The sequence below is a fragment of the Solea senegalensis genome, linkage group LG12, assembly GCF_019176455.1.
Source record: "Solea senegalensis isolate Sse05_10M linkage group LG12, IFAPA_SoseM_1, whole genome shotgun sequence".
Lineage (NCBI taxonomy): Eukaryota > Metazoa > Chordata > Actinopteri > Pleuronectiformes > Soleidae > Solea > Solea senegalensis.
In genome coordinates this window covers 9,717,099-9,743,456 of record NC_058032.1, presented here as the reverse complement: position 1 = coordinate 9,743,456, position 26,358 = coordinate 9,717,099, and the positions used below count along the sequence as shown (strand labels likewise).

General features: G+C 41.2%; 3 protein-coding genes across 3 annotated transcripts; 2 read left to right on the top strand and 1 right to left on the bottom strand.

Moving 5' to 3' along the window:
- Window positions 1-36: 36 nt before the first annotated feature.
- ccdc85b (coiled-coil domain containing 85B) lies at window positions 37-8,090 on the bottom strand. The gene is made up of 2 exons (XM_044039897.1): window positions 8,051-8,090; window positions 37-4,186 (listed from the first exon to the last, which is right to left on the bottom strand). The coding sequence occupies exon 2, from the start codon at window positions 3,332-3,334 to the stop codon at window positions 2,732-2,734; it is 603 nt and encodes a 200-aa protein (XP_043895832.1). The 5' UTR covers window positions 3,335-4,186; window positions 8,051-8,090; the 3' UTR covers window positions 37-2,731.
- An 8-nt stretch (window positions 8,091-8,098) lies between these two features.
- On the top strand, window positions 8,099-14,972 carry fibpa (fibroblast growth factor (acidic) intracellular binding protein a). Its single transcript, XM_044039894.1, has 11 exons — window positions 8,099-8,452; window positions 8,543-8,627; window positions 10,588-10,786; window positions 10,996-11,122; window positions 11,362-11,462; window positions 12,856-12,989; window positions 13,435-13,543; window positions 13,646-13,709; window positions 13,827-13,913; window positions 14,061-14,158; window positions 14,694-14,972. Exons 2-11 carry the CDS (start codon window positions 8,543-8,545, stop codon window positions 14,761-14,763), a joined length of 1,074 nt encoding a protein of 357 aa, XP_043895829.1. The 5' UTR covers window positions 8,099-8,452; the 3' UTR covers window positions 14,764-14,972.
- Window positions 14,973-16,449: 1,477 nt separating this feature from the next.
- efemp2a (EGF containing fibulin extracellular matrix protein 2a) lies at window positions 16,450-25,545 on the top strand. The gene is made up of 11 exons (XM_044039893.1): window positions 16,450-16,667; window positions 20,359-20,642; window positions 21,168-21,216; window positions 21,291-21,479; window positions 21,971-22,093; window positions 22,252-22,368; window positions 23,252-23,371; window positions 23,452-23,571; window positions 23,688-23,814; window positions 24,365-24,560; window positions 25,336-25,545. Exons 2-11 carry the CDS (start codon window positions 20,541-20,543, stop codon window positions 25,495-25,497), a joined length of 1,305 nt encoding a protein of 434 aa, XP_043895828.1. The 5' UTR covers window positions 16,450-16,667; window positions 20,359-20,540; the 3' UTR covers window positions 25,498-25,545.
- Window positions 25,546-26,358: the final 813 nt, after the last annotated feature.

The following is a 26,358-nucleotide window of genomic DNA, read 5'->3' as shown; positions in this document are numbered from 1 at the left end:
AACAATGGGGGAGGAATCAGAGGCTGAAATTTGACATCAAAGCAACAGATTTATCAGATTCAGATCAGTTCATTGAAAGTGTACAAAAAGATTTAGCACAAACTGAAATTTAAACACACCCGTAGTAGATTAACTGAGTTATTCTGATAACTGTGATTGTTTCATGCGTGTAATCAAGCAAAAATACCAAATATTATCTGGTTCAATCTTCTATAAAGTCAGGATTTGCGTCTTCTTTTCTATGTTGAACATCAATGTAAAGAGAGTATTTGACAATGGGTCAATTATTATTATGGGCTTATTTCATTATTTTATGACATTTTCATTGGGACAGTAGTGAGCAGAGTATAGTAGATAATAACAAATGGGCATAAAGTGAAGATTTAGGGAAAAAGCTTAGCAGCTTTTGGCTGCTGCAACACTGACAAACTCCTAATGACAGTGTCCTTTGCCCCTACGCTGTGAACACAGAGTTCTCTGTTACTCCATTCCCCCAAAAATGAATTGAATCTCTCGCTAACACACGGCTCAGCGGGTATCGGGTCACTCTGCTAAAATGAGGTTAGAGAGAGAGAGTGGGGAGGATTGAAAGCTGGAGAGCATGAGAAGAAGAAAAAAATCAGTGTATGCTGCTGTCAAAGGGCATCAGTGCATCACTAAGTGCATAAAAGCATTAGTGCCTTCATCAGTGCCCGGGACTAAAAATAAAACTTCTGTAAAATCCCTCTGTGTGGCATGAAGGGAACATGGAGCATGCACAGTTGATTCAGACGTGGAGGTCAGAAACCACACATGCAGAAATCAATGCTTCATTCTGTGACATGCATGTCTGAGTGTTTGCTTCTGCAAATGTAAACACACATACACACACACAAAGGTCTGAACAGCCCAAAGTGTCATACCCATTGTATTTAAAGCTCTCTCCAATGCACCATGAGCAAAGTCCACCAATTAAAACAGCTATAACAACAAAATAAATCTGCCCTAATCAATGTGCGGTATCTATGACTCAAACTGAGATGGGTTAGTTATGCTAAGTAATACAAATAAATCAAGATTAAGGAGAGTCAAAGTTAAGAAAGTTAAGATCCCTAATGTCACAGGATAAATACAAAGCATGAGATACAGAGGAGAAAAACCTGACCACTCCCCCCAACTTAAACAAACCGTGATATGCTAATAAAACATCAACAACAACAACAAGGTAATAATGATAAAAATAAAAACAGCTCAGCTCGAACAGATCAGAACAGAAATCCATAAAAGTTCTAGACCTTCCAGTTTCATATAAAGAGTTTCCAGTCGGATTTTAAAAAAAGTGACAGAACTTATGCAGTTCAGCTCTGAGTGAGGTCCAAGGACATTTATCGTGCCTTAAAGGTCCAGTGTGTAAGAATATACTCCATGTGATGGTGGGACTGCAAATTATTAGTTAGGTGGCCTTCTTGTGACAGAAAGGATGCTGTTTTCTTCATTTTTGTGTTATGCAGTTCTGCATCTTTTGCTGCAGAAACATTGATGTAAAATGCTTATTCTAAGGCTACAAAAACAAAACTATTTTACTTTAAAGAGAATATATTCTACAACACACTTGTGTGCAGAATATTCAATCTTACAGAAGAGTAAAAGGGCCATGTGTACATTGTTTTGAAAGAACAGCATAAATTCTGAGATTAAAGTCAGAATTCTGAGAATCTGAGAAAAAAAGTTTAGAATTGTGACTTTAATCTCAGATGCTCAGAATTCTGACTATACATTCAGTATTCTGCCATTTTTTCACTCAGAATTCTGTCTTTTTCTCAGAATTATGACTTTTTCTCAGATTCTCAGAATTATGACTTTTTCTCAGATTCTCAGAATTATGACTTTTTTCTCAGAGTCCATGCTCTTTTAAATATTTTCTTTCTTTCAATTTTTTTACATGTGGCCCTAATACTCTTCCGTACAATTTCTACCTGAAAACAAACCCCACCCTAAATGATACACACTGGACCTTTAAAAAGCACGCTGGCTCATGGAGCACAGGTTACATTATGCACAGCAGCGCCACCTGCAGTAAACCTGAAGGGACTTCAACTCAAGTCTGATTCACAGGCCTGTACAAATGTGACAGTCATCATGCACATATGGCACTCCACTCCTGCCCTGAGGAAGAGAGTGCATAAAATATTACACATTATTGGGCATCAATAGCAAAAGCAATTATCAAATAGTTTCATTTTTTTTCCTTTAACCTTTTTATCACAACTCAACTGTAGGCCTATGTCAGTGCTATTGGAGTTCAGTGGACTAAATATGGCTCAAAACTGGATTGGAAATGAATCTTTTAAAGATTTAAAGATCCATGATAACGCTGTCCAGTGCAATAGAAAAAAGGCTTCTACCAGTGTAGGCTAGTCCAGTGCATGAGATAAATTTATGTGACCCACTTTTCTGGTCCCATTTTTTTTTCTTTTCAACAACAGACAACTGAAAAAGGATTTCCCCAAAACATGTCAAGTCCTTAGAAAAACACTGTAAAATACATTATCATCTGGAAAAAACACCTATTAAATGTCCTAAAAACGTCCATAGTGAAGAACCTTTGTCAAGTCAAAAGTGGTGACACACACATCTGTGCAGTATTCAGGCCCTATAATGTTGTGGGCTCTTTTTTTTTTGCTGCAGACTGTTGTGTATATAGACTGTCTGACAAAGCATCAGTTAGTGAGTCATTCTTCTTTCACCGTCGTCAGTCATCAGGTGAGCACACCAGGTGGAGCTGGTCCGGACTTCCCACGCTGCCTGTGCTCGAGCTGCCGTCCCCCAGGTCCCGGGCTACCATGCAGGGCAGGTTGAGCTCGGTGGAGCCGCCGGGGCTGGAGTCACTCCTGCTGACACACTCCTCCTCCAGGACCAGACACAGCTCCTTCAGGTCCAGGTTCTCCTTCACCAGGCCGTCCTGCATGCGCTCCAGGTCTGCGAGCTTTTTCAAATATCCGCCAAGGTCCTCCCGCATCACTTTGGCGGCGTGATGCCCGAACAGCTGCCACTCCCGGGCCAGCTTCTTCACTTTGAGCCGGTCGTCGTCCAGGAAGCAGCACAGGTCCCGCAGCTCCGTGTTCTCCTCCTGGAGGCGCTGGTTGATGACTTTCAGCTCCCTGATCTCCAGGAGGTGTCCCTGCAGCTGTTTGTTTACCTCCTTGATCAGGCGTCCTCTCTGGATGAGGGCTGAGATTTTCTCGGACTCCTCTTTACGCAGCCGACTCACCAGCTCCTCTTTGGAGCACGACAGCAGGTCTTCGTCAGACATCTTCGACAGCTCTCTGTTTATTACCTCACCCTCGCTGCCCATTGTCTTCTTATAAAACTGCACACTTTGATGATGGTACCCTGAGATTCGGTTCGATGAGACGGCTCTATACCCCAGTCTTCAACACCACATCCTCATCCTCATCTTGTTGGGCTGATGTCATGAAGGCTGCACCATTATTCCAGGACAAGAGGCCAAATCCAGGCAGAAACATGTGATTTCTGTGTCTGGATGGTTTTCCCTCCAGTCGCCCGGTGTTAACGCCGAACCTTGAGTCTGTTCTGTGTGGAAAAAGCTCTAATGAGGTCGTGTATGAAACGGCACCGCAAACCCTCATTAATGTCAATCTGTCATCCTCTCCACAGCAGGCTGTGTTCTCCTGAAAGGCCTGCAGGAAAAGCCTACTTTCACCCCCTCTCGTTGTGTTTTGAAGACAAAAATCAGGGTGTTTTTCCCCCCTTTTTCTAACGGCTCATCCACGGAGGTTTGATCCCGCAGCCTCGGAGCCGCACGACCCGCTGCTGCAGATGTTGCGATATTTACGTGGCTTGCATCTCATCAGGCTGCGCTGCGCTCGCCTCGGCTCAATGAACTCACTTCCCCCGGTGGCTGCAGAAGCAGAGGGAGTCCGCACGGTGCCGCCGCTGTTGCTGCCGCTGCTGCCGTCGACTGTGTTTCTGTTGTTATTGTTGTTCCAAAAGATTTCTTCTCAACAAACAGAAATAAAGCACAGCCCTATCCCTATCTCGCCATTCCTCGCGGCAGGGACACCACCACTGCTCATCCTGTTGCCACAACAATGTCCGCCTCCACCACTTTCATGGCTGTGCCACCGCGGAGCAACAGCAGCTGCGTGTCAAGCTAGCACAAGTGCCGGGAACAGACACCTGCTCCCTTCAAAATAAAAGCACCGACCTGTTGGCGGTTATTGAGAATATATACATACATACATACATTCAAAATGTACAAATATGATTAAAATATAACATATCACACACCACAGCTATACAAAGGAGGATTAGTAAGGACTTAGAATAAGAGAATTAGGAAGGAATTGTAAGATATACCATATATTTAAGTATAGAATAGATTTATACATTGTTTTAGCTATTAATTTAAATAGATAACATACACATACAACAACACATCACCATTAAACTCTAAAATTAAATATTTTAAAACGAAATAAATTAGATATACACATTCAATACTTAAATACATACTACAAAACAGCCATGTTTAAAGACCTATTTCATGCAGTCAAACCTTGTAGCACGTTGACTTAATTTATAATTAATATATATTAATATAAATAAATGAATATATTATATATGTTTTCCAGTGTACCACTCAAATGGATTGAAATTAATTAAAATTAAAATCAAGTTCCATATTAGACCAAATTTCCAACCAAAACAGACGAATTAATCAAATCTGTAGTTGCACATTTAAAACATTTAAACATTTAAAACAATTCCCTGATTGACTTTTATAGTTTTTGGCTGTGATACGGTTACGTTCCTCAACAATGGTTGGTTTTATTTTGACTTTGCCGGAAGCTGCAGTCTTCGTGCTGACTGGGAATTGACGCGTCATTTAGATAGTAATCATAATATTTGTGGTTTTTACTCTGAGGTTTCCAGTGGCTCTTCCACAACGGCAGTAACGGACAGCGAAGAATCGATCGGCTTGTGAAAACATTACGATGTGAGGATGAGGAACACTGTGCGCCCCTATTTGTATTAAAAACACAAATCAAAACGCAAAAAATCTAAACGGATATAAACGGTTTTCTCAAGAAATCAATAAGAAGCCTGAATGAAGCCACTTCCTCTGAGATTTTCTATTCACACCACAGTCACACACACATACTCAGTGTCAGAGATAACCAGATGTTGCCCCCACCTCTCATATATATATACATACATATATATATGAATGTGTGTATATATATATATATATATATATATATATACATATGTACATATGAATGTGTAGAGTAGTTGTTGCATGACTGACTCCTGGATGCACTTGTTTCTTTTCAAAGAACATTGGCGGAAAGTGTGACTGCAGCCTTTTTTCCATGGGTTTATGCTGAGGCATTCAGCCACATCCTTCCTCCCTCTGTCCCACCTCCATTGTTTCACTGAGGCCGTAACAATGTGGGGTGTTAACCGTACAAGGGGGAACCGGGGGGTGGAATCAGGGTGTCATGTGAGGTTAGAAATGAGCTTTGATGTGCAGAGACAGAGAGACACAGAGACACAGAGAGAGGGAGATTTGACAAAAAGACATGTTGACGAGGCCATTTTCCCCCTCATGTTGTGATTTTGAAGGACATGCGCGCAGAGACAACGAAAAGGAGGGTGGGGAGAAAGGGATTTGCAAGGATTTATTTAGATTAATCGCTGGAGGAAAAGAGAGCAGCTTGTGTAGATGCAGGCAGAGTGCATACAGTGGGATGGAGGGGCTTGGTTCTCACACAGGCCTGTCTCTGATCTGACATGTTTCAAAAAAAAAAAAAAGTCTGAGTATGAATGACAGGGCGGAGACCAACTCTGTGCTGGTGTAATCTGAGTCCATGCTCTTTTTATGTTTCTATGGCCAGTGATGACTTTGGACATAAATGAGCTGAACTAAGTGACAGCATTTTGAAAAGTGATCAGGTCAAAAATGAGAAGTCATATAACTGCAGTTGAAGACACAAACAACAACCAGTCTCAAGGACAATAACAATGAATACGGACAGTGTTACTTAGTTCAGAATGATCACAAATAATAATAATATGAAAAACATATGGTGGTTTTTATCTGTGTACTAACCCTGATTGTCAAATCTAATGACAGATTCCGAGTAACTAGGACCTAAAATCACTGTCCTTATTCATTCATTCATTCATCGTCAGCCACTTTATCATCCACATGAATCCCAGCTGACATAGGGCGAAAGGCGGCAGTACACCCTGGGCAATTCACCAGTCCATCCCAGGGACATATATAGACAACAACTATCCACTCTAGAAATCAATCAATCAATTTATTGTTCCATTAACCTCTGCATGTGTTTGGACATGTGGGAGGAATCCGGAGAACCCAGAGAAAACCCACCGTCATTTTTCTTATCTCAAATTGCTATTGTCATGCATTTACATCCACATCTATACTGATAAATCCTCCTGACAAGAACAACTGGACTGTTCAGTTTATAGAATCATAACTTATAACGAGAGTTTGCATAGACAAAAAAGATCAATCCGGGTTACTCGCTTGAAACTGTGACAGACTGCACTGTAGGCCAAAAATAAATACTGGAGATGTGTCTGCTTTATTGGCTCACCTGTAACCATAGCAACAAGTATAGGCCTCAGTCACCTACAGAATCATTCATGCTGTATACATGTGTCAATTCAGTGCAGCACATTTGAAAAGTTTCAAAGGATCCCTTCAGCATTTTATATTTACAGTAAATGAATATTAAAGAGATATAATGCATTTTCACTTTTTCTTTTTTTTGGCTGTGATCTGTCGTGAAAATATTGTAATATCAGTGGCAGAATAAATGAAGTAGAGGAACCGAAATGCTGAAATATTGTATAACAAATATTCTATTATCTTACTGCAAGTAAATGCATCAGGCAGATCAGGCAGATCTAAATGATGAGGTGGGAGTGTGTTTTTACATCATGTACTTACATCATGTCAGGGCTGCACAATATTAGGAAAACATGTGATATATCAATAACTGATTTTAAACAGATCAGATAAAGCAGCTCTCTATATTTACACTCCATGACATTTTCACATGTTAATTACTGCATCACCAGCTGGTATTCATCTGGTGATTTAACACTTATACATATTGTATCCTGCACCGAATGTCCTGGACAAGAAACTATTTTCTTATCAGAGCTGTAACATTGTTTGTGACATCTTTTTCTCAAAATGTCTCCTCATATAAAGGTTTAATGCTTTTTGGAACAGTGTCCCACCATCAGTGAGAGAGTGCCCAAGCCCCACAACATTTAAGAAGCAGCTGCACTGTGGTTCAGGGGAAACCAAACATGTGACCATCTCTGAAATTATTAGTATAAGTATTATTAGCATTTAGCATAATTGGGTTACGTGAGTGCATTATTTGAAGGGGCTTTTTGCTTTTATCAAGCAATTATGCAACACAACATTTTATATTTTCTATACTGGGAACTTATAATAGACCTGTCTTTCTACATTAAGTACTTTACTATCATTCCATGACACTGGCAGTTGTTTTTCTTTGGTTTAATATATTTGTACTCTGGATAATAAACCCCAGATGTCCTCTTTATATAACTGTTGCATTTTTGTGATCTCTTATGTTCCCATGTTTTTGCTTGTCTGGTTGTATTTTATTTTCTTCTTTTTTTAATTCCTTGTAACATCAACCTGCCAAGGATCTAATTAGCCTCTGGCCACAAACTGCAATATGTATATTTTGATGTTTATTAATATGCATTGTCCCTGCATTTGTTGTTGTTATAATATGTGTGCGTGTGTGTGTGATCTATTATGTTTTTTGTCATGTGCCCAGTGCATCTTTCTAATATTTTATAATCTGTGAAGTAATAAACTTTATCATGTAGTAAAAAGTACATTCTTTCCATATGGTTTGTAGTTTAAAGTTTAATCATTATTATTATTAGTATTACTGCAGTCGCTTACTTAACGACAAAAATAAATAAATACATGAGACATACATAAAACAAACAAAAAACACTGTACCTCCTAATTTGTTCCACGGACCATGACGTCACATAACCGGAAGTTGGTGCTGGCTGGCTGCTGTTGTTGACATTGCGGACCCATAGACACTGCAATCACAACAGCATTTACTGAATTTTCGTGCTTTAATCACAAACGTTAAAAGTGTCACACGTACATTATCGCACCGTCATGTTGAATTGGTCTTAAACGACAGTTTTAACGTTTGGTTGTCAGTTCAGTCTCCGCCGTTAACTTTGCGACGCAGCTAGCACAGGATGCTAAGCGTAAATGGAGGAAGTTAGCTCCCTAGTTAGCCATGAAGTGTCAATTTAAATTCAGATTATAGAATTAAACGATATACGCTGCGGTGTTTTTTGTAGTTTGGTGCTTAAAGGTGGTTGGGACAAGGTTGTAAACGAGGTAAAAACACAAAACACGCTGGTGTTTGTTGATGGTTATTTGAGCTAAACATTTTGTGACTCCATTTCTCTTCTTCATGTCTCTACACAGATGGCTATGGAGCTGGATGTGTTCGTGGGTAACACCACCATCATGGATGAGGAGGTTTATCAGCTCTGGTTGGATGGATACACAGGTACTGGTCACGTCACACACTCACTGGCCACTTTATTAGGCACACAGGACACCTGAGAATGTGGCTTCTCTGCTGCTGTAGTTCAGTAGTTCCCAAACGGCGGTACTCCTGCCCCCAGGGGTACGCAAAGTGACAGAGGTCAGATGTCTGAAGGGGTACAGGACTGTAAAAAGTTTGTGAAACACTGCTGTAATCCAACTGCTTCAAGGGTTGATAGGTTACGTTTTCAGAAATGCTCCCTCTCTCTCTTCTGCAAACCTTGAGTGGTTATTTGAGTTACGGTTGCCATTATTTCACCTAGACATTTTATTAGCAAGGCATTTTCACCCAGAGAAATGCAACTCACTCCAGAGATGAACCAGTGATGGTTCACAACCATCTCTGTGAACTTTAGAGATCGTTGTGTATTCAAATCCAAGTAGATACGTAGTTTCTGAAATACTACTTGAAATTATTATTGACTTTCGTAGATGGTTTTTTTTCACATAAGTTGCTTAATATGTAGGATGACTGGTTAGGCACAAGAATACACCTGGGTGCCTATGTTGTTATTTTTTGTTATAGTGGAGCAAGAGAGGCAGGCATGGATTCCTTTGTTCTAATGTTTGTTTCTCTGCTTTTCAGATTATACAACCACACAAACAGTAATAACATGGATTGGAGATTAGATGGTCTTTTGATTTAGTCTAGTTTGACTTGCCTACATGCATACATGCACTGAGTTTTTGCCATGTGTTTCACTGATTAGATATTTTCGCACACAAGCAGTTTAACATGTGTACCAAATAAATTGAGTGTAGATTTAAAGGCTCTGTGGGTCACAGTATTGTTGTGTTCAGTGGAGACACACTTAGTGTAGCGGTAACCACGCAGGTACATAAATAGAATCCTCACGTATAATAGTTATTTTGATTCATTCTTCTTGGTTATTATCCTCAGTGGGTGCACAGTAAACGTAAACTATCCTTATAATGATAAATAGGATTCAAAGGGGTAAGAGATGAATGTTGCTGCTACATAAGTTGTTTCCACTGAGAAATACTGGATAGTTATATGTTTGTTGGGCCTCTAAAACTGTTCAAATGGAATAAAAACACTATTTGGTTGATCTGCCAAGATTAATTTTTGAATAAAATTGGGCAAATGTTTGGAACCAGTGATCTAAAGCACTATATATGGGAAACAGGTTTCATTAATTCATTCATCTCAAGGGGGAGTGGGAGCCAATCCCAATACAGGTAGCAAGTCCATTTTACCTGCTGCACCACCAGCTTTGTTGTTTTTATGTCTGTCAAATTCAGATTGGATTGGACACACTGCAACTCTGAAACTGTTCTGCCTACAGTGGCTTGTAACATACCGGCAAAGCGTTGTCTCTCCCTGGGGGTGGCTGCCAGTTAACATCTTCACACAGCAACTGTAAAAAACAAACAAAAAAAAAACCATGTGAGCAGGAACTGAATGCTAAGGGTGTTGGCGCACTCTCAACTCCAGGAATTTGCACTATGTACAGGACATTATCAGTGGCAAAATGGATTCTGTGTAGCGTTTCATATATATTGACACAAGACAAATTAGCTCTTCCCATCATCTTGTCAAAGTTGTGTTTTTTGTAATTTTCTAGCTAGCACCGTCACAACATGGGAGTCAATCCACACCATCCAAAATTATGCAGAATTGTGCATTACTCATAATCAACCACCTGAGCAGATTAGACCCACTTCCACCTCTCCCACTTGGGGGGAATGCACAGACATGCAGGCTGTGCGGTTTCAAACACGTTTTGGCACATTAAGACTTTCATTGAAGCCTTTTTAATTTCTGCTCTGAAATAAAAGAAACATTGAGCCCTCGAGTTCGAAATGTTGATTATTCACTGATTCACTCATCCCTCATTTTTAACAGCAAACATTGTACTTGGTCATTAGTTTGTCATTTAATGTTTTTTTTTTTCTTACAGTGAACGATGCTGTGAAGGTACGGATGGAGGGAGGAGTTCTGGAGGAGTGTGAGGCGAGTGCAGATGTTCTGCTGAGTGACACCATGGACCAGTACAGGACTTTCCAGATGTGTGAACGTCTTCTGCACAGCCCAGCCAAACTAGCCAACCAGCTCCTGTTCCAGATACCACCTCATCGTCAGGCTGTCCTCATAGAGAGGTGAAGTTGTGATGCCCTAATTTATTTCTGTTTAAGCATCTAATGTGTTTTTCGTGTCCACATTTCAACATGCATCTTTCTATCTTTCTTTGCACTAGATCAATTTAATCTCAAGACAGATGTTGCCATACCTTGATACGTTGTTTTCTGACGTTGTAGGTGAATATATGGTCTTACAGATTTCCTTTTCTGCCTGTTTCGTTGTTTAGATACTATACCTTTGATGATGCATTTGTCCGTGAAGTCCTGGGAAAGAAACTCTCCAAAGGAACCAAGAAAGACTTGGACGATATCAGCGCCAAAACAGCTGTGACACTGAAAAGCTGCAGGCGACAGGTAAATATTTACAATAGTTTATGATGTATACGGCAGTAGTGTTTATATATTTTTAGTCCTATAATAATTTATCATACATTACCTCCTATTTTTCATTAAAACTGCTTTATTTTCTTCTCTATAAATAACAGGTTTCAACATTTCAACAAACTGATTTTCTGTTTGTAAAAGAAATGTTTCCTTTAAACTTTGACACCATTTGTTTTAGTGACGTTTCTGTGTCATGTGTTTAATTTCAGTTTGACAACTTCAAACGTGTTTTCAAAGTTGTGGAAGAGCTGAAGGGACCCCTAGTGGAGAACATACGTCAGCATTTTCTTCTCTCTGACAAACTTGCAAGGTAAATCTTGAGAAAAGAAAATGGAGCACATTCCCACCCTCCTCAGATTTACGTCAGACATCGGTAATGCATCATATTTGCATGATTGAGGCCTGGGGCCTGTACTACAAAGCAGCATTTGTGGATAGAGAGGTGACCTCAGGTTAAATGCTGAGGTTTTTTAGTGCACGTAGCTACTTCTTCTAACCTGCTGCACCTCCGACGTGCTGGAGCAGGTGAAGTACAAGATAACAAATCAAATTAAGAGGGAGAGCTTTGGCGGCAGAACATGCACACCTGATCCAATAGTGACACATACACACATTAAAATGCATATATGTAAAAGGACGAGCATTAACAATATTGAATAAAAGCAATGATTACATTACATGTCATTTAGCAGACGCTTTTATCCAAAGTGACTTACAAGGGAATTGAGTACAATCTGCCAGGGGTGGAGTTGAACTTGCGACCATGAAGTCTTTACACACAGGGTCTTAACCACTGAGCCACTCCACCCCACCAATGATGTAGTTAGAAGACCAAAATTAAGTGGTCAGTTACCTTGAATAGAAATATTAATCTCTATGGATTTACAGTACGCCACACAATATACAACATTAGTCTGTTACATAATATATTTAACCGGAGATTATGCCAGAGAGCTGGCAGAAAAATGCGGCCCCTCCTGAGAATCTCAGGAATCGAGTGCACGTCTAAAACCACCTTACAGTAAGTGTCCTCTCTGGCTTTAAAACAGAGCTTCTAACAAACAGAATGAATAAATAACTATTATAGCTCCTGCCTAATTAAACAAAGATTCCTTGTGGGGTTATTGGTCTGACAATATTATTTTATGACAATATATATTTAAATTCCTTTTTTTTAATACATTTGTGTTTCAGTCAGATCACCTGACACTAACTACTTCTCTTCTCAGACATTATTTAACCACTTAATTTTAGCACATCTTGACTTAAACACCCAGGAATCATTCAGAATGTGCTTATTTTCTATTCGAGTAATGTGATCATATTGTTTACATTTCAGCCTTGATGGACTTTTGGATGTCGCTGTAATTGAATTTACCTGCAGGCATTTCTTCTCATATCATATTAAGTAAATTATTCATGGGTCGGACAGTGTTGACTGCGATACCTACAGTTAATCGAGTGAGCTACTCAGCTTTGTAGTACATGATGGCCAATGTTGTGTTCAATGAAGTCAGATAACAAAATTATATCTTGTTTATGCTGAACTTGCTTTACAGTGTGTTACCCTAGTTTTTTACCAAATATCCAAGAACCAGGCTGGTGTTCAGATTACCCAAACAAAGAAAAGAATCAACATAATTACATGTGATTGTCTTGTTCTGTTTAGTTATTTCTTATAAGGTCTTCACTACTTGTTACAGGGATTATGCTGCCATTGTTTTCTTTGCCAACAATCGATTTGAAACGGGGAAAAGAAAGCTACAATACATCACTTTCCAGGACTTTGCTTTCTGTGCCGGGCAGCTTATCAACAACTGGACTGTCGGGGCAGTCGGTGAGTGATTTCTGTTATCTTTGGTCATGGTTTTTTTTGGATAGAAGATGAAAGAGGCATATTTTTCTTTTAATAGTCACACAAGACATTTATCAAATTTAAATGTCTTTAGTTTCAGGGTTGCAGAGAGATAATACATTTCTGCTAAATTGGCAAATAACAAAAATATGCAATAAATAGCTGAGAAAGAATTGAAAATTGTTTTTAAAATAGATGTATGCTGTCTATGTGGGGAAATAAGAAATAAGAACTCTGTCAGTGAGGCCCACTGACCACTAGAGGTCCTCCAGGTTTTTCTGGTCCACATTAGAAAAAGGATGAATTTCCAAGTAATAAGAGAAAGTGAGAAAAGGTAAACTGGACTGGACGGGGCAGATTCTGAGAAATTAAACAAAAGTGTGGCAGGAGCTTATTTGACAGGTTCTGGCTGGAATTGTCTTTGTAGATAACATGGTGGAAGATATGGACGTCGATCTTGACAAAGAGTTTTTACAAGAGCTGAAGGAACTAAAGGTTTTAATCACAGACAAAGATCTGCTGGATCAACACAAAAGGTAACAAGCACAAACATCCACATACGTATGCTGATTGAAAAAAAAAACGTGTTTGCGAACCACACTCTTTCATTTCTATTTATTTTTGTTTTCTCCCCTCAGTCTGGTTTGTACAGCTCTCAGAGGAAAGACTAAAGCTTTTAATGAGATGGAGGCTAATTTCAAGGTATAAACGTTCACTCGCTCATTATGTCCTGCAAATAAGTGTTCATTAACTTGCACAGTGAAACAAGCTAACTATTTCATGTATATATATGTATATATTTAATTCTCTGTTTTGTAGAATCTTTCCAGAGGCCTTGTCAACATCGCTGCCAAGTTAACCAACACAAAAGACGTCAGAGATTTCTTCATTGATCTCGTGGAGAAGGTTTGTGCGTTTTCAGAATCCTGTAGTTTATGTGTTGTAAGCAAAACAGACTGTCCAGCTCCAAATTCTCTGAGTCCTGTGCCAACCTTAGAATCTGCCTTTGAGACAGTGTGATGTAACGTCTCCTCCCTTCCTTCTCTCCTCCAGTTTATTGAGCCATGCCGTTCAGACCGATGGACAGCTGCGGATATGAGACTCTACCTCACTCACTACACAAACTCGGCACACATACTTGACACATTCAAGTGAGTCAATGTGCTTTTATTCCGTACAACTTATCAGGCAGAGCATGGCACCAACGCTGCCAAGGTAAACCAGTTCCCCGGGGCGGATGTGGGGGGCAACCAAAGCTAAAAATACAGTCATGGTTGTGTAGAGAGTTTGGGATAAGTAGCCAGGAACTGAATGACATACACTTTGGCAGTCATTAAACATTACTCAAACATAAAGCTAGTGTTTTAAAATCGTCTCTAATACTGACTTGCATATTTTAGCAGTGGGTGTCTCCCTATCGTGCCCCTGATTCCTTAAACTGTAGTTACCTTGTTTCTCATGCAAACGCTCAGGAATGTAGTTAAGGGTTTACACAGCTCTGCACCACTACATGCTCAACAAAGAGATATTCATAAAAAGAGATGCAGACCCCCCTCATTACACCGAGTGGACAAAGATTGCCTCATTTACCCTCTTCGTCCAAATTTCACAATTACAGTGTGTCATGGGACTTGGAATAACTCTGACTGACTTTTGTTCTCCTTCTGTCTGTTTTCTGCCCCTCAGACACCAGGTTGTGTGGGACAGATACATGGGCGTCGTCAAAAGCTGTATCTTCAAAATGTATCACGACTGAAACATACTTGTTGCCTGCAACTCCTCTGGTTTGTCCCCCCCCACTGAAGTCTTTTATCTTAGCCCTTCAGTGTGCGATTTCTCTTTTTTTACTGATGATTTCTTTTTCAGGAGCTCCATTGTTACTTTTGAACCCATATGCTCCTCGGGTGTCCCGCGAGGGTCTGTAAATCTAATTTGTTTAATAAAATTCACGCATTTACATCAAAACGTTATTCCGTTTTATGTTATCAATTAAAACGACATCCTGTTTTGTATCATCATTTTATTTGCTGTGTTTATATGAAGGAGATGTTGCCATTAACCCATTCCAGAGACAGGATTTACGGATGTTGTGAGTGCTGGATGGAGATTAAAGATGTAAAGAGAGTCAGAGGAGGCGATAAATCACATGTGTGAAGATGAAAGAGTTTGTCAGCAGTCTGCTGCCAGTATGCAGAGAAGACGCTCTGTTAGTGTTTTGGATTTTAAATATGACTAGCAGTTTTAATGTGTCATGAAGAGCTCTCCCAGTCTGTGGGAGGTTTGTGTGTGGCCGTGGGCATAAGGGTCCAGTCTGCAGGGGGGCACAGTTGGTCCAACTAGGGGGTCGTCAATGTGATTTTTAACAACGTCTCCTGTAATGACAGCTGCCATCTCTGTCACCACCCACAACTAAAGGACAGATAAACAATCAAAGGTTAAGTAAAGGTTTTTAAACTGACACACTGGAGGTTTATCTTGAAGAAGTGGGATAAATATTCAGGAATGGCTTAAAAAGGAGCACAGTTGTGCTTTCTAAAAACTATTAAAATACTCACTCTAGGCTACGTCATTAGTTATTGTGAAATGGATGGACAGGAAATCATTTTGCAATGGACGATATCTTTCTTGGAAAGTCATTATAATGATGTGGATGCTGCTAATTTCATTTTGAAGAAGTTGAAGGGAAGCCTTGCAGTTTGACCTTAAGTCAAGTCAGACTCTGACTTGTATGACTAATATGGGTTAGGCAACATCTCAACATTACAACATGACACTGCAAATTTTGCAAGAATTATAAAAAAAAGAAGAAGACCGGAAATGATTCCAAGTTCAGTAATGGTTTAGTCCTGTACAAACACAGAGTGAGCAGCAGAATAATGTGTTTTATATTAAACATTTCTGACTAAAAGCACCGTCAGTTTATTCTGCTAAATAAGCTGACAAATTTTCCAACCCGGTCTCCACACACTCTCTTCTGCACGTTCTAATTTTTCTGTCTGCATTCCATTAACTGCTCTGACCAGATATAAATATTCTGCATGTCAGATTGGGCGAGAGTGAGGGCTTCAGTTGCTTTATAGAGAGGAAAATAAGACAAAGATGGGGGAGGTAAGTATAGATAGATGGGGGGTAAATGGGAAAAAATGGAGGAAAGGGTCGGAGAGCTTGGGGCTTTTGCGGGGATTTGGCTTAAATGAAACCAGGTGTGTTGTGGGACCAGTGAGAGGGGCATTGGGTAAGACGATGGGGGGGCATGTGTGTGTGTGAATCTGTGAGTTGTTGTTCCGCCTGCGATTTGGACGGATTTGGAATTTTGGAATTTGGGCCGCAGACCAGGAATTTGCATCCTGGGGGGTCAGGGAGAGGGGGTTTGGAGAGTGGAGGATGGCAGTGCAGGGGGCCAGAGGGGGGGTAAGAATGGGCTGTCCCTCCCTCTCTCTCTCGCTCTCCTTCTCTCCTGCTCTCTCTCTCCCTCCCTGTTCATGTGTTCAGCTGCTCCAGCTGTCCGTCTCCCCACTCACTCTCTCAGGGTCACACAGACAAGAGTTTAAGGGACCAGTTCTGGACGCCAACCACGCCGGGTCGACCGCAGGCTGCAGCAGGACGTACTGGTCAGAGGGAGACTGAGAGACAGGAGGAGCTGCCGGAAAAGATTCATCTGTGAGTTTCCATGTGTTTCTCTAATGTCTTGCGCAGATGTAAGAGGAGATTTGTGAGAGAAACGGTGAGAGACGAATCATTTTTGTGAAACTTTCCTCCAAGTAACCGAGGTGACATGCACCTCTAACTCACTTTTCTGCTACAGGCCATACACGTCACAGCCGCACCACAGCTCTGCTTTCTGCTCCGCTCTCCCAGCTACACTTGGTTCCTCACAAGAGCCAAGATAATGTGGCCCAGTCTGTTTGCTTCTTGGCTCTGTGTTTTAGAGACTGTAATGGGGGGGTAGACAGGAAGAGAGGCAATGAGTCACAGGGCATGTATTATTGTGCAGTCTGTTGCAAAATGCCTTTTCACCTTATCCCTCTTGTTCAACTGTTCACGTCCGCAGTGTCCCGGTTTCGCTTGACACACGGAGGGGGGGGAAATGATTATAAGAAAATGTGGAAGAAGTTTTGAGTCAACTTTCTGATTAAACAGCTTCTATTGAACAAGAGGAACAGGTGCCAGCATAACACAAAGAAGCAATGTTTAAACCTGACAGGCAGTGGAGGATGTTGTCTCACTACAACTGTAATCACTGTTTGTGTGGTAAACTCCTAATAACTAACACATGACACCTCCACCATCACAATTAAGTGGAATTATGAAGGCAGCAGGAGGGAAGAAAACGGCTCCTAAAGAGCAACTCATCATCAAGTGCCACAGTGTCTGCATATACTGACACATCACAGTCCTGTAATAATCTTTACAGAGGGAGACAGCAGCAGCAGCAGCAGCAGCATGGCCTCTGGGGACAGGAACAGCTCAGGGAGGTGGGTGGGGAGGAAGTATGGAGATTCTCAGAACAGGAGCTGGGCTTTGTGTGGATGCAGACACCCTGATTGTGGATTTGCAGGTTCACTGCTGCCACAATGGTAACAGAGCACAGCTGGAGCTCGCTGGGCCACCATGTTCTCAAACTGCTCCACGCACCACGGAGCACAACAACACAACTCGAGCTACATATACACTACTAAGACATGACCCTCCTGTAGTTAATACTGTGTGTTATTTTGTGTGTGTGGTCCAACTACGTGTTTTTTCTGGTCCCCGCATGGTCACTTTTATAAGCTGCCTGACATTTGGCTTTGTAAAATATACCGACTCTGTAAATTCAGAAAGAATGTCAAGGGAAAGTGCCAAATAGTAATTATATTAGATTATAATTAATTTATCATGAGCTGAAATGTGAATGGAGCATAAAACAGATGTTTTTTTTAAGCTATGACCTACATCTGCTACAAATAACAGCAATTGTGATTATTTGATTCATCAATTATTTATTGATATCTTGATTACTAGGTTGGTTTGTGCAATCTCAGGAGATGGAGACAGTTCCATTCCAGTATCCTTAAACCAAACACAGTATGTACATTTAACTATTATGGATGATTTTAAAAAAATATTAATAGAAGTAAATGAGATAGAGTTAATTCTGAATCATCAATAATCAGTTGGGTTTTCTCATATCTCTATGGCTTGAATAGCTCAGAAATAAATATATTCCAAAGATAGAATAAAGATATTCCACAACAGTCAAACCAGTTACTGGTTTGAATGTCATGACAGATCAGTGTATGCATTTCTCAACCAGTCACTCAATCAGCAAATCACTTCACTGACTTATTGTTTCTCCCTAGTAATTTAATTTAATTAACCAGTTACCATTTTTTACCCTTTAACATTACCAGTAATGTGAACAGGTGTCAGAGCAGCAGCAGCATTAGTGCAGTGGGGTTCCAGTGAACCTGTGTCTTAGTGGTCGTCCAAAGCCAGATGATGCGCCAAGTTCTTTGACATCCTCCTACACAAAGATAAGAGAAGTGAGTTTTGCAATCAGTGGCTGGAGGTTTGGCACCGGCTGTCCTCTTACGTGAACCATGGGGGGTTTCCCAGAACCTGATACTCTGGGAACCACAGCCGTGGCAGGGCATCCCAGCTCAGGACTGGCTCCCACATCCTTGCCACTGGCATTCCAGAGGTCCACCACCACTTGGTCTCCAGCGGCAGCAGGGCAACACCCATGCATCCCTGCTGCCCACATTCAGTAGCCAGCGAGTGACTGGACCCTGGACTGAGGGTCAGTCTGTTTTCGGTCGGTTTTAAATCACATTCTTGCTGGTTGTAAGTGGCTGCTCGGCCAGTTCAGAGAGGTCACGTACTGCGGTGGTTTGGTCACATTGTGGTATGTGTTAACTGTCCCTGCGTACAGAGCGAAGGGATGTTTTGCTACTTTTTCACCACACAACGGTCACAAAATGCCCATGATGTCATCCATCCAGTATTTGAGGGTGTCCACGTCACCCTCCGGACTTCTGTTTGTCTCGATATGAAATGCAACAATAGGCACTGCCTGTAAATGTGGCCTGCAGAGTTTAGATCACAACGTGCCTCTGTGCACGTAGACAGACAGCTTTCATGTCACTTGGTGTTTTTTTTTTATTCATTTAATTGGTCTGTTTACCCTCTGTATTTCTGTAGAAGCAGGAGTAGGTGATGTGTTTATGTAAAGAGTCAGCAGAATTACTACTCTCCAGGAACATTAACTGAGGGATGGTTGTGTCTCAGCTGGGAGAAAAGCCAAGTCCATCAGAGCACTCAGCAAACATAATACTCTAAAAATACCCTTCAGAAACACACGGCACAGAAAAGACCTGTGGTGGTTGAAATGCTCGGACCTTAGAGTAAAAGCAGCCGTTGTCTCTGTCAGAATACTGTTATCTTGTAATGTCCTGCCTTCATGCTTTAGTAAAAGTATGTAAGTTTGCTTTATGTAAATTCCAAGATTATGGCATGATATTTTAACCCTGATGTGTACAAGTAAGTCTGTTATCTTTTTCTTTTTCTCGTCGTTCTAATGGTGACCTAATGCAAAATCCAATCTAATCAGCCTCATACCTGGAACGATATCTGTGGACCTTTAATCTATATCAACAAATGACTATGTTTCATAAGTTAATCATACGCTTTTACCTAATAAGATACCGTGACAACAAAATAAAGGACCCTAAATTGTGCGCTTGAATGTTATTAGTTACTTTTCATCACTGACAAAAGCAGATGTTCCACCGAAACACAAGGTCGCAGTAGAGAAACAGACTCCTTATCTCGGAAAACCGTCTGAACAAGAGAGGTACTGTTGTGGACGATTTCAGTAATGGTCAGGATTTATGTTCTCCCACCGTTTCTGCTCCGATCCACAGTAAAGTGAACCTCTGGAGGCAGCGCTCAGCGAGACTATCATTCCAGTGAGTTGTAGTCTGCCAGTCTGCAGACACAGAGGGCTTTCTGTGTGCAGCTAATATGAAAGTATTCCAGTGATGTTGACTTTTTCAGCAGAAAGGATGGCGTACATCACAATGTTTATGTTTTTACCTGGCAGAGTGATTTATTCCATTTATTCTCCCTGTAATCGAGGGGGGTGAGTGGGTCTGTTTGGTTTACAAACAGTGAACAAAGTCCACTGTGACTCATGCATTCGGACTGACTCCTTAAATAACTGACTCCAGGATTTGTGCTTAGAGTTTGATTTATCCATTTCAGCTGTGGGACGTACGTGCTCACAGCACCAGTGTGTTTTTTACACTAAATCAAACCATTTTCTAATTCCTTCTTCTTCCTTGTCCTTCTGTGTCTCTCTGAAATACAGATATCACTTCCTGGTGGCCCTCTCCATCACAAAGTCCCGTCTTCAAGGCACTGCTACCTGTCCGATAGTCGTGTGTGAGTGTGTGTGCGTGCGTGGGCGTGTGTGTGGGTGTGTTTGTGTGTTTGTGTGTATGTCGTGTATGTGTGTTCCCGTCCTCATCTCCAACCAATTAATGCATTAGTATGCAGGGTGCTTGTGTGTCAAAATTGTGCGTGTGCATATGTGTGTCTGTGCTCCTCCGCAGTGTTATTTCACAGCCACCTACAGAAAGTGACACCTACACGGTGAGAATGGATGAATCTCTCTCCCTCCTTCTTGTCTCCTCTCTTAATCCTTTTATTTGTTAGCATCTCATCTTTTATTACAAACCACACACCTGCCGATTTGATTTTAAAGCTTTTTTTGTGTTTACCTGCCACAAAACCTCCTCCCTGCATGTTTAATATTCTTCAGCTGCTTTTCACTCCCGACATTTTCTTTAGTCGTCGTGCTATCTGGAGGTAATTTTAGTTTTAATGCCATGTTTCTTTAAGCCTTTTTCTCCAGAATGATAATGACCCCTCTTCTAAACAGTGGCCTTACAGTCTTTGTTTTTGAAGTGACACTTGGCTTAAGAAAAGCTAGACTGCTCGTCTTTTTGGCCAAGTGCTCCTCCGTAAATATACAGGAAATGGGTTTCTCTTTTCTGTGCTTCTCTGTTCATGTCCCACTATTATGGATTATGAATGTGCAACTGCTCACATCGTCTTTCTCTCCACCTTGCTCCTCACAGTCTCCTTTTCTCTTTTTTCTGTTGCTTTTTTTTATAGGAATGCACAGATGGGTATCACTGGGACCCTCAGACTGAGCATTGCAAAGGTAAAGCTCTCTTTTACCTGCAGTTAAAGCTCAATTCTTATGAACCGTTACTAAAAATCTTTATCTCCCACTAGATATAAATGAGTGTGAGACCATTCAAGATGCCTGCAAAGGGGAAATGAAGTGTTTCAACCACTATGGAGGGTACCTGTGCCTTCCTCGCTCTGCGTCCGTCATCCCCGCCCCAGAGCCACCTATCACGCCCACCGAGCCCTTTAACCCCTGCCCTCTGGGCTATGAGCCACAAGGAGACAGCTGTGTGGGTGAGTGTCTGGTTTGTAGGTCTGGGGGTCAGAGGTGAACAGGTGGCAACAGGATGAGTGATCATTAATCACACTTGTGTGATTGTGTAAATTTATTGTCAGCGGCCGCAAACATTGCAGGACAGGTGGCCATAGCAGGTGTCGGGACTGGAGGCCACGTGTTGGTGTAATCTGTGTGGGTATGAGTGAGCGTGAGTCCACACGGGGGCCAGCAGACAATGTAGGAATGTGGAAGATTTCACACGAGAACAGCTGCTGTGTTTTAGGTAGTGAGACACTACTTGTGCTGGGAGGACAGCAAACGTGACTCAACATAATTTGATATCAGCTGTCTGAGTGCGAGTGAGGGCACCAGAGTGTCCGCCACCGCTGGCCCTCTAACAATCGCAGCGTTTCAGAGCCGACAGAATGAATGACTGATGCCGCATGTGCTCACCACAGCCACAGCCCTGACTTGTGTGTCCCTGTGTCACTTCCCCCCACAAACACAGATGTCGATGAGTGTGAGCGAGACGAACACGACTGCCAGCCCAGCCAGCAGTGCATCAACACACTGGGCGCCTTCACCTGCCAGTGTCCAGATGGCTATCGCAAGGTTGGCACAGAGTGCATCGGTGAGATCATCTCAGTTCAACTTGTTGTAGATGAGAAAGTTTAAATATAGCAACGTGGAAAGAGAAAAGGTTTAACTCACACAATGCCGTGTGGTGAAGTGGGTCACAGCCGCAGAGGTTAGGTCAGTAACTGATTTTCACGCTCTCTTTTCTCTCAGACATCGACGAGTGCAGGTACAGATACTGCCAACATCGTTGTGTCAACGTTCCCGGCTCTTTCGCTTGTCAGTGTGAACCCGGCTTCCAACTGGCGGGAAACAACAGATCATGCATTGGTAAGTGACACAACCAGCTGTGGAAGAAATTTGGATTGTAAAACCCATTCACTCACTCACATATGTGTTGTATCTTCTGTAGATGCAGCACATTTTCTATCACACATTCAGGATTGGGGTTTAATGTCTTGCACAGCGACACATCTGCATGTTAACTATTATATAGCTAGAGATCGAACCCCTGCTCTTCTGTTAGGTAGTCTGGTCTATTACTGATCCACAGCCTTCTTAAAAGCAGTTAACAAATACCCAGTTAAATGTAAAACTATTGCATTAATCTGTAAAAAGCACAAAAGTAGTACCAGAATAATATAGATATATAAAAAAGAGTACTTTTATCGAATTGCAACGCTTTACTTTACAGCACACTAACAATATTGTAATAGCTTGGTAATAAATGTTATGGTAATACCCTATTTCTCACCAAGTTATATCCAGCTGCATAACGAAACCTCCATATTAAACATGTGTTACCATAATCGGCTGCAGCAGCACAAATAAAATATGTTGTGATGAGCGGAAAAAAAAATGTTTCACCTCTGGAAGAAAATAGCTCATGTTGGAGCTATGCAGCTGAGTGGAAAATCCTTGTGTGTGTGTGTGTGTGTGTTGTGTTTTTGGACTTAAAGCATTCATATTGACTTCTATCACATTGAGTTTTGGATCCAGGTTTTTGGGCTTTGTGAGCTTTCCAGTCTGTTGTCTCCATCAAAATGACAAGAAATCTTATGTATCATTAAAAGATATATTATGTAACATTCGTGCATTAAAACATTTCATCCTAATGTCATCAAACTAGGTATTTTATTGTTGTTTTAACTGAGAGCACAAATGACAAATTCTGCATTTAAAGTTCAATCAACTCTACCTCACCTCCTTTCAGATGTGAACGAGTGTGACATGGGCGCTCCGTGCTCCCAGAGGTGTTACAACACATATGGCACCTTCCTCTGTCGCTGTGACCAAGGCTATGAGCTGGGGCCAGATGGATTCGCTTGCAACGGTAAGACACTGTACCCATCTCTTCTCTGTGATATCCATCTGTGGACAGTTCAACAATAACTTGAACTCCCAACTTTACAGACATTGATGAGTGCAGCTTCTCCAGCTACCTGTGTCAGTACCAGTGTGTCAATGAACCGGGGAAGTTCTCCTGTGTGTGTCCGGAAGGATATCAGCTGCTGGGAACCAGGCTGTGTCAGGGTAAACACACCTGTCCAACTTTTTGTTTCCCTCTTAAAATAAACACCTTCGTCTCTGAGCGAGTCGATACTATTCACTCACAGCAAACGCATGCGCATCTTATTCCCCCCCTGCAGATATAAACGAATGTGAAACAGGTGAACACCAGTGCACAGAGACGCAGACCTGCGTGAATGTCCATGGACGGTACCAGTGTGTGGACTCGAACCGCTGCCAAGAACCATACGTCCAGGTGTCTGAGAAGTGAGTGACACCTCATGAAAGCTTGATTATGTTCATACACAACACACTTTCACACACCTTTTCCCAATTATTCAAATATGTGCTGGCCTCCAGCTCAGAATATAATCAGCCCCTGTATTGAGTATGGCTCAAGTGGCAAAGATTATCCCAATTACTTTTTCCACAATCCAGTCCAACTCAGCAACATTTTCTTCTGAATGTGGTCCAATGCAATAAGAAAACTATTAGAACTGTGGACAAGTGCTGGATTGGTACGAGGCGTGGGTCACTATTAACATATCCCAGATGAACAAGAAAACAATGGCTACTGTTCAATATTTGTTTAGATTTTAAGAGTTCTCTCTTCTTAGTCATATTACTCCCTCTGCTGGATGATATATGAACTGCTGTTATCTTTTGCTCTTATCATTAATGGGTTATTAGTCTTGTTGTAAAGACAGTTGAACAGCATGAAAATGAATGAAAGTAGTGCACAGAGATGAAGAGTGACCCCAAATCAACACTGCAGATTGCAAATGACCCTGAATTATTTCACCCTCTGTGTGTCCAGCCGCTGTGTGTGTCCTGTCAGCAAGCCGGCCTGTAGAGATTTACCTTTCTCTACCGTTCACCGCTACATGACCATCACCTCGGAGCGGTCCGTCCCCTCAGACATCTTCCAGATCCAGGCCACCAGCGTCTCTCCGGGGGCTTACAACACCTTCCGCATCCGCTCCGGTGATGAGAACGGAGACTTTTACATCAGGGTGAGGACAGGAGCTAAGATCAGAATACAGAATGAAGTGTCTTTAAGTGTACCAACCAACTTAATGTGCAGTGGATCAAGGTTATAGTAGTTTGAAGCTTAGTTTTAGTTTTATGACACAAGTATTGTGTCATAAAAACCCAGCAAAATATGCCATTGTAAAAGTTTATTTGGACAGATGAACAACCATCCCTGAATCAAATATAATAGTCTTCAAGAAAATGTGTATAATACAGCTGAGGTTAGATATAGTTGGTGTGCAGTTAGGTAAAATATATATATATATATATATATATATATATATATATATATATATATATATATATACATACATATATATACAGATATATATATATATATAGCCAACAGAGTAAAGATACACATTTTTAATTTTCATTATTTCTTTAGTTTCTGTTAAGTGTAATAAATCCTGCAGTGGATATGATATAATGTAGAATGGATAGCTTATGATGATTGAATGGGCTGATTAAGCCCCAGGTTGGGAGACGCCTCCACACAGCTGAACCAACACTTAGTTAAAATGTGATAAACAGTAGGACTGGTGTATCATTTTATGAATACGATTAACAGAAAGTAACAAAGAAAGCACTCACTGAGTGCAAACCTTGGCCATGAGGTTGCTCAATTTTCCAGAGTCAATACACTCCCTTATCTCACCAGGTGAACATTTGCATAAATAGATTTTGTTCCAGAGCCACAAACTTCCTGGCAGAGGAATTATTAAAATATGGTGATATTTACATTTTCTTTTCCAGCAAATCAATAATATCAGTGCCATGCTGGTGCTGGCCCGCGCTGTGTCCGGCCCCAGAGAGTACACGTTGGATCTGGAGATGGTGTCAGTGAACCCCCTGCTCAGCTACCACGGCAGTTCCGCCCTCAGACTCACCATCTACGTTGGGCCTTACACCTTTTAAAGAGGAGGGAGGGAAACAAAAAGAAGAAGAAGAAGAAGACTGGGGGGACAGAGAGAAAAGAGAGAGAGAAAGAGCTGAGGAGAAACAGATGCAAGAAAAAAGAAAAAGAAAAAGAAAAAAGAAGCTGTTGCCAATGCAGTTCAACCAGTCACTGTGATGTTACACTCTTAGCTTTTTGTACTTAGTTGTTCAAAGAAAGCCACACGTTTCTGTCATCCCACACCGTATTACACTTAAGAATATACATGCAGTACAGTATACAGTGTACATGTAGCATTGATGTCTCACAGATGAAAGATCCGCCTTTAAAAAGATGAGTCCTGTCGAATTGTTCCCCCGTGTTTGATGTTTCACTTGATTTCACGTCAAATGTTTTTTTTTTTGTCACGGTATACGTCACATTTCCTGTTCTTCACACTTCACACAGTGTGATCACAAGTCAGTGCCGCATGGCCTCAGGTGCACCGATTTACGCCCCAGAGTCACCAGATTAATCCATTTTCACCAGTTTACATACTTATCTTCAGTTCCACTCTGTCTGCCGCTTCATTCTTGTCGGCCCCATTTTCCTTTCTGACAGACATGATTCCGTAACCACTCATATGAGACCTCAGCATCCATCCACGCTCCTCCTTCTCCACCACCCGCCACCATTCACTCCTCAGTTCAAGCTCTCTGTAACTGCCATTTTTGTTTGTTTGGATTGTCACGTGTTGTACTTTGTATTTTTTTGTTTTAAGATTTGAAGCCAAATAAAATAAAACGTTATACATTTACACCTCAGTGTCTATTTTTTAATTTTAACATAATATAAAAGCAATGATTACATTGCTTTTATATTATAAATGTGATGTTGTCAAA

Bases quoted from the DNA above. Each gene is read 5' to 3' on its own strand.
- ccdc85b (XM_044039897.1), bottom strand. From the start codon at position 3,334: ATGGGCAGCGAGGGTGAGGTAATAAACAGAGAGCTGTCGAAGATGTCT.
- fibpa (XM_044039894.1), top strand. From the start codon at position 8,543: ATGGCTATGGAGCTGGATGTGTTCGTGGGTAACACCACCATCATGGAT. The intron at 10,787-10,995 runs GTGAAGTTGTGA...TTCGTTGTTTAG, and splicing joins CAGGCTGTCCTCATAGAGAG to ATACTATACCTTTGATGATG. The intron at 14,159-14,693 runs GTGAGTCAATGT...TCTGCCCCTCAG, and splicing joins CACATACTTGACACATTCAA to ACACCAGGTTGTGTGGGACA.
- efemp2a (XM_044039893.1), top strand. From the start codon at position 20,541: ATGCAGGGTGCTTGTGTGTCAAAATTGTGCGTGTGCATATGTGTGTCT. The intron at 22,369-23,251 runs GTAAGTGACACA...ACCTCCTTTCAG, and splicing joins AAACAACAGATCATGCATTG to ATGTGAACGAGTGTGACATG. The intron at 24,561-25,335 runs GTGAGGACAGGA...TTTCTTTTCCAG, and splicing joins ACGGAGACTTTTACATCAGG to CAAATCAATAATATCAGTGC.